Source organism: Danaus plexippus, chromosome 7, assembly GCF_018135715.1.
Source record: "Danaus plexippus chromosome 7, MEX_DaPlex, whole genome shotgun sequence".
Classification (NCBI taxonomy): Eukaryota; Metazoa; Arthropoda; class Insecta; order Lepidoptera; family Nymphalidae; genus Danaus; species Danaus plexippus.
The window spans coordinates 4167733-4185767 of NC_083541.1; the positions used below are offsets into that span (position 1 = coordinate 4167733).

At 32.7% G+C, this 18035-nt stretch overlaps 1 protein-coding gene and 1 non-coding gene across 2 annotated transcripts; both read right to left on the bottom strand.

Moving 5' to 3' along the window:
* Positions 1–5004: 5004 nt before the first annotated feature.
* LOC116770983 (homeobox protein Nkx-2.2-like) lies at positions 5005–15907 on the bottom strand. Its single transcript, XM_032662644.2, has 3 exons — positions 15663–15907; positions 8530–8744; positions 5005–6510 (listed from the first exon to the last, which is right to left on the bottom strand). The coding sequence occupies exons 1-3, from the start codon at positions 15809–15811 to the stop codon at positions 5903–5905; spliced, it is 972 nt and encodes a 323-aa protein (XP_032518535.1). The 5' UTR covers positions 15812–15907; the 3' UTR covers positions 5005–5902.
* A 567-nt stretch (positions 15908–16474) lies between these two features.
* Trnar-ccu (transfer RNA arginine (anticodon CCU)) lies at positions 16475–16547 on the bottom strand. Its single transcript has one exon. It is a non-coding gene; the product is annotated as a tRNA-Arg (tRNA).
* Positions 16548–18035: the final 1488 nt, after the last annotated feature.

Below are 18035 nucleotides of genomic sequence, written 5' to 3' on the forward strand. Positions count from 1 at the left end.
TTTGCAGTTTTTTTTTATCGAGGTCGAAAAAACTGTGTATTGTTTTGAAGTTTCATCGCTCGTTGAGCCGGACCCCTGGTGTTAAGTAATTTATTTTGGTGGACAATATAAAATGTTTATTTTATAAACACTTGGTTATTGATGTGAAACCCTTCGTTTGAGTTTAATTTTATTTAGTTTAAATAAACAAAATGATATCTTTTGTTTCCCAATAACTTATGTCTACGTCTGTATATTGAAGACTAACAATATTCACCATATTTAATAGTAACAAAAAAAACGTACCTTCTATCTCAAACAATTGTTCTATAAATTATACGTCTACGGCATACCCTTCCTGCTTTATAGATGGTCTATAGAAACGAAAGCACCAACTCTCATCATTGAGCCATCAGCTGGCCTAAATCGTTTGAGTTTGATAAAGATAATTAATCATGTTTAACAAACCAAATGACCATTAGCGGCTGCTGAATCACGCGCCTAGCATGGTGGCCGACCGGACGCTACCTACAGCGCACTTATAATCTAATACTTTAAAATATAAAAAAAGTAATTGAGACATCATTCAGCTGCCATTTGTAAAATTTTAGCGGTCAACAGATAGTAATAAATTAGTTAGGGCACGTGGTGTTCGCAATTATAATCTGTGGTCTCATTAATTGACGTTTGACAGCTCTTTCACAACAATCAGCGGGACGCAATTATATGGCGACCGGAAATAAGTCAACATTGACGTCTCAATTCCGTTCTTCTTCACTGAACGGGGGAAATGTGCTACTTATTATAGATCTATAATAATAGTAGAGCCAAATAAAAAGTAGTCAGATAATATTCTAAAGACATTCGTTATTTCCCAAAAATTAATTTTACTAGTTTTCGATTTACGCTTAAGTTGAAAATTGTAAACTTAAGAGCTTGAATCTTTCACAAGAAGATAAACAAACCTTCAGAAAAGTTTTGTGTAAGTAAAAACTATTAAAGTTATCCGTGCACGAGGACGGCGGAAACTTTTAAATGGAACGGACAAGCGACTCGTAATAAACGCTCGCTTCATATTGATTTTCTGATTTAACCTCCCCTTGCTGATAACAGGCGACAGGTTATATATAATCAGTATAGTAGATGTGTATATAACTCAACATTTATATCCCATTCCATATCTTTTGTTTCATTTCTAAGGCCGACGGTAAAGTACGTTATAAGCACACATAAAATTATCCTATACTATAATGGGGCTGATAAAAAGTCTAATAAAATAAAGTATAGCATTAATAAAGATATACGAGGATGTAGCGCGGAATTTCTTTTGATTGGGCGGCGATTTATCGTGCGGAAATGCCGTTACTACGTAATATTTCCGCCCCGGACTGTTCATTTTCCCTTTTTAAGCTAAAAAAAGGGCGCGAGACATCTTAATCGAAAATCCTCGTTCGAACATTCGGAACCCTCCGATGACACAGAGTAAAATTAATGCGTCCATCCTTGTGTCGTATAGACAGTATGTCCACTGTTTTGTCAGGGGTTTTATTTAACAAGTGTAGTATTTTTTAAGGCAACAGATAAGGATAAATGTCATCACCATGGGAGGCTAACTGAATAGTTCAGTTGTTACAAACAGGGTATTGTGTTCTAATCCTCAATAAAATTGAGTACAGAAGGTTTTGTTGCCGTCCTTAGAACGATATTTTTTGTGCTTAAATATCTACACATAATGTAGCAAATAATTTTGACAATGTAGATATGTTATCATAGTATAAATAACAAACCTACAATATGTACAAATAATTAATGAATGGGACATAAGCATCGATGAAAAAGAAAATGAGTAGACACAATTGATAAGACAAATGGCGAGTCAACTGGCCCGGGCCCCACGAGTTAGACGTAACCCCAAAACGCTGTGATGATCTATGCGAGGGTATTTCCTGACACCGGCCAGTAGCTACTTGATTTAGCGGAAAGTCAGATAAAACCTAATGCGAACAACAAAAAAATATATCACAATACCAGCGTCATAAATATGACGGCCTGTCGTAAACCTTTATGTCTGTGCGTTGTTGCTGGCACGTGAAAAATGGGCCTCGCGATACAAGCAGAAAAACTAAAACATATATTGTGTGTGTCAGATAGTAACGGTATTTTTCCATCATGGCGGAGATTTGCTTTATAACATTTACAATATGATCTCAACTAACTGCTAAACTACCGTCTGATACAACGAGTAGAATGTGAACGGCGCGCTATATGATAACATCAGACTTTTGGCTCTTTTTTAAAACAACATTTACCCGTCAATAATCAACGGGTAGAGGATGAAGATATTAAAATTACGACAGTATAAATCTTCATTGGACACATTTATAAATTACAAATATCTTAAAAACTTAATCTATAAGACTGGTTATTGAAAATTAAATCAAAGCATTTTGATTAATATGACACTGTTGCTATCATTCGTGATTTTGAGAAAGAAAATAGTGAAATTCGATTAGTTAGCAATTTTCGTAAATTTTATGATGCAGTTGGTTATTATACGTGGATAAATTTATTTAAACTCATTGAGAAATGCAACATATACCTAAGTACACTACACATAAGTACACATCACGAATGTTACATCCTGTATTTTAAACCTATATATCTAGGTTCGTTTCAAATGTCACGGCTAAATATAATAAGTACCTATACAAAAGGTAGGTAAATTGCCAAAATATAATCGCTAAGATGCCGACAGTATATAGATTACATAATATTATTACCATCTCATTACAAAATACTAACGCAAAAAGCTAATGGTAGCCAATTTAAAACGTGAATATCATCATGCGTTATTAATATTCATTAGGCAGCAGCAAGCAGCATAACGTGTTTATTAGAGAAGCAATAAATCGGGTGAAGGCGGGTTAGCCGCAAAATGGTTGCCGCGTGACAACTAAGCTCTCACAACGTTCTTCAGAACTACACGATATCACTTTCATATGCTTATAGGATTAGCTTTAACATTAACATTTCAATCGAAGCATATTCGACACAAAGAAACCGATAAAAATTACGTTATTAAGAAAGTAACAAACTTTATATATTTATTAGTTATATATAAGACTATGGTTGGGTTTGTTTGTTTGTCACGTTAATGCATCCAACATATGATTGTCATCATAACAAGGTGTAGTGCTCTTATCAGGTTTCGAGTCGATTGAGCGCTGACCGTACGCTCGTCCATCATAACGATATTCCGCTTACATCTACAATACATTCACATTGACGACACGCGACTTTATACCATATTATAAATATATATAAAGCGCTGATTCTAATTTCACGGCTACAAAACAACCCTCTACTACAACTCTGACCGACGATTTTTAACTGTTTCAAAAAAAGATGACTCACTGTTCAATGTTATGTACATTTAAAGTCAATTCTCTTATTCTTTTGCTAAAGTACACTTAGTTTTAGATCATTTATATTTTTGAAGACATTATTATAAACATAAAAAAAATATTGAAGTGTATGTACATATATCTGTTTGGTTTTTTTTTAACGAATGTTCTTATTACATTTAACAATTGGACATCACAGAGAGAATAATATATTATGTATCTGAATATACTTTTTCAATTAAAATGGTAACAACGATGTACATTTAATTCTTATAATAAAGCAACATATGTGTCAAAATCAGTGGGAATCTGGAAGGTTCTACTTGTTGTGTTCAGCGTTAATCGGCTTAACTACTACACCTCCATTGGATGGCTTGAAGCTTGAATCGAAAGCATTTTGAGAATTCATCGGAATTAATTTTCAGTTTGTTTGCCCATTGTCGACTACCGACGCCGTTTCCTTTGTGATAGTGTTATTATTTATTTAATAAACGCTTACATTTCTTTGTTGAACGCCTCCTCAATCAAAGCCAGTAGGCGTTTTCGCTTTTTCAAAACTCCGTTTATATTCGACAAAGCGTCATATTAAACCGTCTGCCATGTTTGGTTTGAGGATTAATTGTAAGATTTTACACAAGTTTGAATGTCAACTATTTTGTTTTTACAATTGACGTAACACTTTTTGTATTCTTTTTATTTTATGTTGTTTACGGTGTATCGACGTTTTAAAAATATATACGCAATAGGTAAAAAAAAAACTGTTAAAAATTTTATATTAAACTTAGTGAAATTGTACAAACTTTTTCATATTAATTTGTGGTGTAAATTCTGGAATTGGAGATTGTACAAGTATAGTTTTTGAATTTAGAACAGTATTATATGTGAAAGAAATCACTTATATAAATTATAATGTCGTCAGTTTTCCGAGGTATGGCGCTGACGTAAAGAAAACTTAGTAACAAGTATGTCAGTAATCGGGTCGCGGGCTATCAGCAGCAGTGATTAGATAAATGACAATACAGCAAATATTGAAGTCAAACAATGATCGTGCAGCGTGATGAAAACAGATAGTTATAGGAAAAATATTTGTATGAAATACATTAGTACATGAGACTTTAATACGAATGACACTTTCGTTTATTTCATTTGACTAGATTCTAAGAAATTGAGTTCATTTTCTGTTATTTTATTTTTATTTGTTGCATTGAGACTTCTTTGATTTGTGATGTCTTTGTTTAGTTTAAGTTATATACTTATTATTTGCACGGAAAAAAAACATAAGGAATAACTAAAATTATAGTTTCATAAAACTAATATTATCATTATTATTTTATTAATTATTTAATATAATTATTAATAAAGACACATATGTCTGTGAAAGGTTTGAAAATACACTTACGCATTAACTCTTTTAGTTTATATGTTATCTTTCAGACTTCGTTTAATTAAATTGTGAAATGTATGAAAAAAAAAAAATTATATGTATTTATCTTAACATCTTGAAATTTTAACTAAGAAAAGTACTTGAAAATAGTTTTCAGCTTTTTTTTACTATTTTTTTTTAAAGGTAAACTTAAACAAATATGTAAATATATAAAAAATTTGGAATAAAACAGTTAGATTCATTAAATCGTTTTAATATTCACATAATAATTTATATAATAAAACATTTTTTTTACAAATATTATTACATAGAAATAAAAACCGAAAATCGTTAGTTGGAATGTATAAGTCAGCGATCATCATAGACAAACGCCACGTGACAGCGGCGGCACACTTGAAGATAACGAATGTAATTCAACCGAAATTATTTACAAAATATACAACAACTATTCTAAACTAAATTCGCTACTTCTTTTATAAATATACGTTCTCGGATATACATAAATAACTATGGCTACACACATTCAACTATTAATACTGTTACTTACGACTAAATATTGCAATCTGATAAAATCTGGTCATTTCTCATAATTATATTTAAATTTGTTATATTTTTTTTTTACATTAATTTACAAATAAGAAACTAAAATGGAATGTCTAGGTATATAAACTTAAAATGTATGAAAAGTACGCTTCCATAACTAAAAATTTCTGAGATGTTTGGATGTACTTGTGATTGAAAACACACGAAAATATAATGAATTTAAATGACATTACAAGTTACTTTATAAATTTAAACTATAGGAACAAGTACCTTAGAAATTTAAAATCATTAAATCATATAATACTTCTTATTATTCGAACTGAATATTAAAATTATAAAAAAAAAATTACTGTCTCCCGACAACCGCGTTATATTGTTGAAATAAATAAAACCTCCAGTTAATTTGCATGTGATTTGACAAGGCCGATGCTAATATCCTGTTAACGTTATGTAATCAGATATAAGCACTGTTGGCACAACTGTTCGCTCTGATCCCTTCTGTCGGCGACGTTAACAAAATAACCGTTGACCGTAAATATTGCAAGCTTCTGTACTGCTACGACTAGTAATCACTTGGTAATAATACTTATTTTCACCACCAACAACCTGGTTGAGGTCCGTGACCCGTGACGGGGGGCTGGTGATGCATCGGCTGGTATGGTGGCAGCGTCATCCCCAACGGTGGTAGGCCGTCGGGCTTTCCGATACACGGCCTACCGTCCTTCACCAACACCGGCACCGCCACACGGCGCGGTGAATTAAGACCGCCCACGTTCAAATCATGGGCGCCTTTCTCTTGAACGGCACGTTTTGTCTTGTATCTGTGGTTCTGAAACCAGATTTTTACTTGCGTCGGCGTTAGGCGTATTAAACTAGCCAAGTGTTCCCGCTCAGGCGCTGAGAGGTATCTCTGTTGTCTGAAACGTCGTTCCAACTCGTATGTTTGGGCTTTGGAGAAGAGTACTCTGCGTTTGCGTTTCTTGTGCGATAGATTTGACTCGGAGGCTGTGTTAGGTTGATCGTTGTCGTTATCGTCGTCTAGCTCCAGACTGTGATCGTGGATGTCATGATCATGTTCCTGTTCCAGGTCGTGGTCGTGGCGCGGGTCAGTCACTGTGGGAGAAGCTGCTGACGGACCAACGTATGACAATTCAGATGCTCTGGAAGTACTGTCAGGACTCGCCTGCTGTCCAAGCATACCTACGACAAAAGAAAAGATCATAAACATTTTATTTCATTTAATCCTATTTTTTGTTAACTCTACGATACTATAAAGCTTAAGTTATCTTACAGTAACTAAAACAAAACCACGGAGTACATAGGTACAATACTCAAACCTCCTAAATATGTAAGGGTAGATCTATTTAACAGAAAAAACCGTTCGAAAGCAAAACAAGAAAGGACAGGAAAAAATCACCGCAAATATTCCCAACTCATTGTTCTCATCTCCCCCAGGGATTGGATTCAGTTTCACACGGATATAAGGAGTAGCGGGGACTTGGGCGTGTTGGTAGGGACTTTGGGAGGGAGGTGGCACTCCCACTACAAGGCAGCTGCTCTATTGTTCAGCTATTGTATCACAATTTAATAAAACTTGGTTAACATTTAACATTTTAATATTTACGAGTATATACTTACAGTATACGACGTTAAATCATTAATGAAATTCACGTATATCAAAAGAAATTCAAATAAGATAACGTATATTATAATTAAATAATACCTATTCTTAATAGAACATTACATCAAAGAATTAAAGTATACTTAGAAATGAGTTGCAAAAAAAAAAGTTTGATCGAATGTTCCAGCTATTATATCAAACCCCAAACATCGTCTATTAGGACTAACAAAGGATGGTATAACTGTCATCAAATAAAGAACGAATGGCATTCCTAACAGCCGCAAACAGTGTAATTGATCTGCAGCTGCAGGCCTTCCATTGGTGACAAATTCGTTCTACGTCGCACCCTTCGCAACTTAAACAATCGGTTAGCCCCCGTTACGAGGGCGTGACATTACGCACCCCATTTACGGATTCACTGACATCAACTGATTTCATTAGATATTACTTTTGTCTCAAACACATTAATGTCTACATAGATCATACGTTTTTTTTATAGTATCATAAATCAAAAAAAAGTCACAATCATGACAACAAAACAATCGTTATCTTAATTAACAATAAAGCTTTATCTTATAAAAAGTAATCAAAGCGCGGATTAAGGTTTTTAAACGGGCAATCGAATGTGGGAACGAGTGCCGAAATATTAGATAAGCGATAAACGTAATTAATGACAACAACAGATTACCGCTGACGGCACTCCATTGGAGCAGCATTTCAAAAAATAATCTCGGCCTCTCGAAGCCGACTACCGAACAACCATTATTTTCGAGTGGGTCAATATATTTGTGTATGATAATTTGAAAAGTACTCGTCTTGATTCAGTCAAAAGAAATTTGAAATAGTCACATTTGGACAATACATTTTTAATAAACAAACATGGTATAAAGTAAGACCGTATATGATTGACATAGCGTTGGTGTTTGAAACTTTCAGTCTGCAAAGGTTTTAAGTAATACTCGCCTAAAATAATACAACGTGTGCCGATAAATGAATTATCTAGTTGCATTATTATATTACACAATAGTGTATTGCCGAAATACGTTACAAATTGTTTTAATATGGTACATAATCTATCATCTTATCGACAGATAAAAACGTCAATTCATAAAGACGTGTTAGAATCTTCATGTTTCACCGCAGTGAGATATCAACAAAACAAACGTTAGCATTTACGAAATGTGATAAAAAATAGGACATTTAAACGGTTTAGACGTGGATAAATATTTTGTAAAACTTATAAAAGAATCGGCCGTGTGACTAATGTTCATCAGCTTTGAAAAATTTGTACGTATCTAATAAACTCAATCTATTTATTGATCGTCCAGACAAGAGCTCATACTTGTATTACTATATCTACGTTACAACTCCTCTACCAACATACTTGTTAAGTCAAAAGCTATCGTAAAATTTTATTCAATGTAAGACACAATAATGAATGAGGCGCTGATATATGGTTAGGATGAATGACGTTAGAGGCAAATGTAAAGAAAAATCCTAACTCTAAAATCAAGAATATGGACTAGAAGTTGTTTGAATACTGTTCTGATGTTTCTGGCAAAAACTATTTTAGGATATATATAAAAAAAGGTATATACCTGTGCCATCGTGCTGATCTAATGATAACCAAGGCTGATGATGTCGGAGCAGTTCATGGGGGTAGTTGTGATGCGGAGGAGCATACGGAGGTAACTCCAGGCCGCTTAGTCCTCCTTGAGGGGGTGGTTCCAATCCTTTAGCCTCATTTAAGCCGAGAATATCGGATATTTGGAAACCGGGGCGCTGACCGGGCATTTTCATGCTGTCAAGCAATCTGAAACAAGGAAACAGAGTTTAAAATACGTTTTATGTGCAGTTTACAATTCTTTCCATAACAAAAAACACAATAATAAATTACTTAAAAGGTTTTTCTTATTTTCTTTAAATACATTTCTACATTCAAATAATAAAGTATGCTTTCAAATTATCTTATTATGTGAATGAAAGTTAAACGTGCAAGGTCCGATTAATAAAAACATTCAAATTCAAATCAGGTAAGGTTGAGATCGTAACTAAAAAGAAACGTACACAAAATCTATCAATTCAAATACTCGATTGTTAAGTGAGAACCTCTCAAGAAAACGTGACCCATATAATAGGAAACAGAATATACAAGATTCGAATGTCTATTAAAATATTAGAATTACATGTAGCTGTGAAATATGTCCGGGTGTTAGTACGTGACTTGATGAAAGGGCGGCGTTACAAGAGCCTTTAGCAGGTTGTAAACACCGACATTAACAAGCTCTCACTAAGAAGTAAGAATACTGACATATGTCACGATGAGATGAACGATTGTGAAGGATCGTTTGAAAAACTAGCAATGCCTGTCTTAAAAAAACATACGAAATCTCCAACCTTAGGACCAGTTACAAAAAAGAGTCAAAAAGAAAAAAAAGAGTCAAAAAGAAAATACTTTTTTCATTTTAGAAATGTAAAAAGACATTTTATCACCTGAGTATATAATTTCAAATTAAAACTATCAATCAATAATAATTTTCTACTTTAGTCTATATTAACACGGAATATGCACTTTGCAATCCATCGTCACTGGCGTCGCTTACCCTGGGAAGGCGGACCGAAAAGCCGCCGGGTAAAGGGCCGGTAAAAAAGCCGGTCCCCATGGTGGTAAAAGAATAGGGCTCCAAGCCAGCAAGGATGCCGGCGGCAGCAGGGGCGGCGGAGACCGCGCGCTCTCAGCCTCCTCGCACTTCATCTCCCGTCCGGGAGAACTCGCCTTCGGAATAATTTTGGTAAAAGACACAACACACCCGTCGGAACACGTGCTGCGCCTCGCGACGCTGCGCCTACACTAAACAACCCTCGAGTGGTGCTCGGGGTGAAGCACACCCCTCCGCCCTCGACAGCCTACTCAGCTCCGTTTGAGGGTGCTCCGGGAGCTCCGCCAATCGCAGCCTCATCCGCACTGGGCGGGACGACGTCCGTCCAATAGAACCGCAACATCAGCCTTCCCAACAAAAAAACTTAAGTATACTTTTGAATAGAGGAGCTTTCGACGTAGCACGTTACGTTATGTTGCTTTTGTAATGAGTGCGGCGTTAAGCCCATTGTTGAAGCCCGGTTCGTTATGGACGCCGCTCTAAATGCCCGGATAACGATTTTCATTTAGAGTGTTTTTAATAAGTCCGCGTAAGCTCATGTTATGTTTTTTTTTTATGTATTTTTTTCTATTCGTATTATGAGAACGCTCGATACCCACGTCACAATTTATTGTACCCAAATATTGGCACTAAATAATAATAGTTTTGTATTTTATTATTGTGGTATTAACAATTTGTAGCTGTTTAATATACAAAACGAAACTTCTCGAACAAACGCGTCTCTATCATAGAGACAAATAGCAAAGAAAACCTCGTTTCTAATATTTGAGAACTTGACGCTACAGGTCTAGGGACTTGCACATGTGCAAATACTTAAATTATTATGATTGTGTAAACAATGAGACATACTCCATAGTTCCTTGAACAGGTACCAACAAAAATCCCAGTTATCAGTTTATGACTTGCACGTGTGCGCCTGCGCATTGTTTCACTCCTTGTCTTATTTATTCGTCACTCTTTGTATTAGGTTATTTGTAAATATAGATAGTTTTAGAACTATTTAAAATAGAAATAAGGGTTCATCGATTTACTTATCAAAATAAGTACAACGCCGTTTTTTTATTATATACTTATACAGGATGTTTTACATAATACTGTACTTTGCTAATTGAACCTGAACTCAACTTAAAATGTGTTTGTCCATAGTATATGGTATGTATACAATTAAAAGACTCATATTTCCGTTAAGATTTAAATTGTATATTGAGATAATTAATTGCTAGATTGCAAAAAAATTATGAATGGTAGTGAAAAATACGAATGTGATTATGATAAAAGCAGTCATTAAGTTTTTTATTTAATTAAATATATATATATATATATATATATATATATATATATATATATATATATATATATATATATATATATATATATATATATTAGGAGGTAAATAAGTTTCTTATATTTCGAATTAAATGAAATATATTTAATACTTTTTATATATTGACTGTACATTGAATCCTGAATATATTATATTCAATTTCCAATTTCTTGCCATTTTAAGTAAAAATATTCTAATTATTTAAAACAATAAGTGTTAAACAACAAGTTGAACATCTGTTTTTAACAAGCTCAATGGGATCGGATTCTGTCGCAGGTGTTGCAAAATTAAATTGTTTGGAACAATACACTATTGTTACTAACGTGTATCGTTTGAGGACATCTTGAACCGCTTAGCGTTATAAGTGTTTCGTGTTTTTCTAAGTTGTTCCTAACTAAGTTTATTTCGCGCTTTTCATTGATATAATATTTTGTGGATGTTTACCATGACGTTTTTAATTCTTAACACAAATAAAAATTCAACTAAGTTAAATCATTTTACATATAAATATATGCTAGGTACCAGCCCCTGCTTCGCATGGGCTTTTTACAAAAAATATAAAATAACCTATTTAATTTTTAGAATCATTAAACTTATACTATGATAACTTTCAAATGGTACGCCCGATTTAAACGATTTAAAAAATAATTTACAGATACTGATGTAGGCTTGAAAACGAAATAATTTATAATTTATGTTGATAAGACTTAATTCCGTATTTATGTAAATAGCTTTCCAATAAACGCTTTAGAATGACAATTTTTAAAAGTTGTAAAATGGATATGGCAACATTTTGCGGTAAAAGTATTTAAGGTTAATATTTGTTTAATAATTCTGGATGGGAGGGAGAATTGTAACTCGTATTCAGCTACAACGAAACCATTAAAAAGACTTCTGGTTTTTTAACCCGACTATGTATGTATGTATGTTTGTTTGTATATATGTTCAAGCCTAACTACAAAATTTTATAACAGATCTGGTAAAATATTTTTAGATTTTTGTGACACGAAAAAAGTTTAGTAATCGCTTTAAAGTGTACAACGTGAATTTAAATTATAATAATAATTTGAGTTATAAATGGTCATAAAAGAATAAAAATTTACATATTTATTAAAAAAATAATTAATAGATGGAACAAGCTAACACTATACCTTAATAATAGAAAAATGTCTCAGGAACAAAAGGTCTATAAAAAAAATAACGTTATAAATTATTATTTTATATTATATTTTGTATAAATAATATATATTATATTGTATTTTTCGAGGCTTATAATGATATCCAGACATCCAGACACACAGTAAAATAATATATGTACCTTAAATATTAAAAGCATTTTTCGAGTGACTTAAGCAAACAATGGCTATCATTCAATTTGAAAGATTTTCATATGGGCTTTTGTAAACGATTTAAGATCTAGATATTTCTTGTGTGTGTATTGACCGCTGCAGATATTACTCGTACAAAAGTAATCTCAAACGCAGAAACTCGATCATTATTGAATTCCAAACGAGTCGAATAAATATTCTCTATGTACTATTATTTTGCCATCATGATATAATTCAATTAATTATGATTGAATATACTTATAATTAAAACTTAATCTATATTTATGATTTATATTTAGTAGGTTTAACGGAAATAAACCTAATATTAACTTAACAATGAATCGACAGAATCAATGATATTATGAAACACGCGACTTATATTGTTCTAATAAACCCGACGTCTCGATTACTCTACAGCGAAATATGATCACTCCTAGATTAGACGAAAATCGAGACGTTTCAAATCAAATTCAATTAAAATTTTTTATGTATACCATATTTTATATTTGCAAAAAAAAATATTTTTCATAAATAAACGTATAAATAAATCACAAATCAAAATACCGTGAATCAATTACAAACGAAAGCCAACATTTAAATAAAACGCTCCGAGTTAGCTGTAAAATTATTGTAAGTGATAACATCTATAATTTTAAAATCGATGTGCTTTACCGGTACGAGTGAAAGGGCACAACAAAGGGCAATAATTTATAACGGGTACCATCCCCTAAGTGGCGTGCGTAGTACTGACGTGAAATATTTAATTGACTTATTGAGAATGAGTTTTTAAAACATCTACCCGACGTGATCGCTGATCGAAACTGTTCAGTATATGATAAATATGCAGAGAAATATGGCGCAAATAATATCAGATTAGTTTAAGATTCTATTAGGAATCTAATGTAAGTAATTGGGATAGTCATAGCCAAAGAACGCTTAATATAAGTCTGAGATATAAATAAAAGTATTTATTGTATTGTTGATTCTAGTTGGATTCCATTTAATATTAAAAAGTCTAGTTGATTTCCAAGTAGGTTTTTAGTTGTCTTCAAAGAGAGCGGCAAGAATATAAAAAAAAAATGTAATTTAAATGACAAAATAAGGCTGTTGTTTCATAAAAACATATCACTAACTTCATTGCATCTATCGCAAAAACCGACATATTTTATTTTAAATCAACTATCCCTAGTTATGATTATGTGGACTATTGTATTGGAATATGTAAAATTATAACATATTCTATATCTGTAAAGGTAAGCTGCAACCAGATTTGTGAGGGGTCTGCGCAGGTGTCCGAGCCCCAATACAACTCTATGATCACTCACTGATTACATTAACTTATTTTTTTATCATTTGCTTGTTGAAAAAATCGCTTTGTCTTAACATATACAATTTAAACTGGCACATAGTTTTCGTTATGACAAATCAAATGTTTCTTTAAAAACTATAAAGATATATTTCACTTAAACCGATTTCCACGGTTTAATTAATTTTATTTTTATCAATAAACAAATCTTCTTCACTATATTTTAAGCGGTTTTAATCTCACTAATGGAAAAACTAAGAAAGGTTTAGATATTTATTATAAAAGAAAAATGAATACTAAATAAAAATGCCAACACGACATTTTCATTCATGTTAAAGCCAGACATAAAAAGAATTGAAGTAATAACGTAATAGTGAGTGTCCAAATTGTTTCCATGCATTAGTCTTCAACCGCTCCGACCGAATTGACTCACGAAAACGCTGAACTAGACTAATAGAAAGAAATACATATCAATAAAGCCGTTTTTTTATAATATCACATAAATTAAGTCGTTTCTTATTGGAAATTTAATCTATTGGAGTTATTAATTTTCAGTAGACGTTTTTTTTTTGCTTCTCATTTGAATTTAAAGTATTTATACTCTTAGTAGTTATTCTATAAGAAGCTATGTCACATTTGTTTGTGAATTTTTATTTTCTTCTTGTATTCGTCCTCTATTTCCGAATCACCTAAATCCATGTCCATGATTCAATACAGAACAAATGATTTAACATAAACTTGTTTGTAAATTACTTAAATTATACGTTTTCTATACGAAACATTGTCATAAATAGATACTAAATTAGAGACATTACAGTCGCTTCATATTCGCTACCGTAATGATAAAATAATAGGGACTGATCGTCGACACGATAGGAAAGTAATTTGTGTAAAAGTTTAGTGGATGTATTATTATATTGTGTTATGGAGTCGAGCCATCCGTGCCATGCTCCGTTTATAGCGAGAAAAAACTACCCCATGACCAGAGTTAAACGCGGCCATAACGTCTTGTTGGTAAAGCCCGGTACAAACAAATTACAACACAGTTTTAACATAATGGCTCAATTACTATACGAACCGCGAACGTCACTTATTGTCCCGAAAAGAACAAGATTTATAGAACAAATGAGAATTATTACAAATTCGTGACGGAGCAGGCAGTAGCGTACATAATATCCGTCAGTCAGCACCTAAGAGTACCGTACTTAAAATGAATTTACGAGCAAAAGTTTACCAATATCTAAAACTTGGGAAGGCGAGTGTAGTCGATGACTTTCACGAATATTTTGTTATTCCAATCTGGTTAGGCGCTCTAAGCATAAATGGTTTGAAGCACGAAGCCGCGAAGAGGGCTTCCGAACCAATTAAGGGTTTCCACGAAGGCATGGGAGAAGAAACAGCTGACGAATTACGAGCTCGATGGTACTCGTGACTCCCAACGATGGTTCAACGACACGCAACCGACTCCAACCAACCAAAAAGATATTACATGTTTCCGATTTCGCATTTTATTAACACGTTGGAACATGTTCTCGAATTGATGCCCTTATAAAATAATAATGCCAAATGAGTTGATCTACACGACAATGCGTCTCTTTATCAATGCAATAGAAAAGCTGACTAATAATAGGTATATCCTATATTGACGTCATCACTTAGTTACTGACAGCCAGCCAGCAACATATATTATAAAATAGTTTGTATTTTTCTGGAACTTTTTTCCCACATGGCATCATTAAGTACAAGTTATAACCGATTTTTTTTTATGTTTTCTTAAATGATTTATTTACACATTTTATAATAAAAAGTAGTTGTTGCGGCTGAAATCTTAACTTATTGTGTAATTCCAGGAATGATAGTGTAATTAATATACTTATATATATTTATACAAAATATGTATTAAACTTATAACATTTTTATTACTCTTACTCTTAAAAGTCTCATATTATTAATTATAAACGTAAATTCGTGTATTTCTTAGCATACGAAATACTTTCAATCGGTTGGTCGAAGTTTTCTTAATACATTGTCATATATTTTAAATTATAATTTCACATCTGTATCCCTTGAGGGCAGCTTAGTAGCGTATAATGAATTGTTCTTGATAACTTACGCGTAAGTTCCATATCGGTAGTCGTCTTCGACTTGTGGCTGTCTGTACTGACACGATTCAGCCCCATAATCCGTTGGCACCACCGACCAGTTATTTTCATAATTATAATAGTCCCCATAACCCATTTCACCGTCGCCAATCATTTTCATTATACACCACCGAACACAAGTTCCTATAAATTATTGATATAATAATAAAAAAACAGCTCAACTTTATATTGGTACAGTTCCGTAGATGGCGAACACATCGACTGATCGATGCCTCATCGGGTGTTATCAATAAAATTGTATCCTTATCATATCTATCAGCTTTCCCCCGAGATATCGGACTTTTATAAACGTCGACTAACGCCAATATGTTGTTAGTGAAACAAGCCATTGGCAATGCTTTCCTTAACACCTAAATGCCAAATCTTGTTGAGATATATTTAATGAATAGCGAATATTTTAACGTTACATAGTATAATATTGTCACAATAAAAATATTTATCTGATATAATAGTTACATCACGTTTTTTAAGATAGAAGAGCGTTGCTATAATCAAGCACTTAAAATTCTGCCTTTCGTAATGTTGAATGACATCGAAGCTCCCAAGGAGGTTTTACTTGAATTAATCATCAAACTGGCCTTTAAAGACTGTTGCAAAAATCTAGATGATAATTTCAGGAAATTTCCTCTCACCTTCACAGAATGAGACTTTATTACAAAAAAAGTAAAACTGCGAATTTCATACAAGTTTCGAAGTATGGACCTGAATGGAACACATACTCTGAATTTTCAGTACCGTAAGCCTGCCAATAAAAAATGGCATTTACCTCTGGTGGGACTCGAACCCACAATCCTCGGCTTAGGAGGCCGATGCCTTATCCATTGGGCCACAGAGGCGCATGTCCGACCGGCGCGCGAGTGTGCCCACACTGTAATGTCGTTGCGTCATAGTATATTTCACGCGTCATAGCCGCTCACTCCATAATTAACACTGATTATCTACTTTGCTTCCATCGAAGAGCTCGGTTATAAATCATCATTTCCACCCAATTACCGAAATTTTATGATCAACAATTCTCACTCCAATATCATCTGTCAATATACTTTTAAACTTTTTTTTTCTTTTTTTTTTCAATAAAAACATACAATGTTCAGAAAAATATAAAAAAACAAAATAACAGTGCCTGTTATTTAAACTAAACATTTTAAAAATTCAACAAAATTTCTATAAAATAAAGGAATAAAGTTCCAAACTATAGACAATAACGATAGTACGTACTTTTTATCGTTGCTTCTTAATTGTGACCATGAAATAAATAGTTTTAAAATGCTTATGGTATTTGTATTACTATCGCTAAAGAGGTTATAAGGTTAATAATACTTTCACTATGGATTTTTTTGACTGTTTGTTCTATTTTTTAGACTTCTGTCGCTTAGAAGAAACAAAGCATGATTGTAGGTTGTTTTTTCTTTACTATTAATTATTTGTTGAAATAGTGAAACTCTTATTCAATATCAGACTGCTAGGCGTGTATTTAATATAGTGGGACCAGTTCTTTAAAAAAGGAAAAAAAATATTAAATGCATACCTACCCTAAAAAAAGCGCTTTTCACAAAATTTAACAATTACTTATAAAAATTGATGTTAAGTAATTTTAAAACAATAATTTATAGGATTAGGAATTGTAAGGTAGGAAGATAAATTTATTGTATGTAAAATTATTTTTCATGTTCCAACTAAATACGAACGTCATCGAAATATTCAAGATAATTCCAGTTTCGTTATGTATATTTATATAGTTTTTATAAAATTTGTTAATCTATGTACCTTTTTGTGTTACTCCTCGTGAGCCCAATCTAGACTTCTGTTACAACTTCATCTCTACAAGCGTCTACATCACCGCCATCATGGGAGCCAGCGGAATAACTCTAAGTCAGTGTATATACGCGATGCTCATACTATTATTTTTTTTAAAAAGACTATTTATTTTAACTAACGTGTAATTTCTGTTGAATTTAAATTGTCTTGATGATCAGCGAAATTAAATAGGAGGAAAGTACATATATGATTTTTAACAATGGTTTCAGTATAAACTTTTTAAACCACTTGATTTCTTGTATTGGTGAAGTCGTTAAAAAAAACATTAATGCGAATTTTTTTTTATAAGGTTGTTGTTATTTTTAACACATTTGCTATTTTTTTGTACGAAGCCCACGCAAACAGTATTGTATGAACATGCAAAATTGTGACCGTATAATAGTTTTTTTCTATAATATTTAAATATATATAGCTAACACATGATATATTCAGACATGTAAATACACGATTGTCATGAGAAAAATAACTATTCGTGAGAACCGTTCGTCACAGAACGCAACATATTC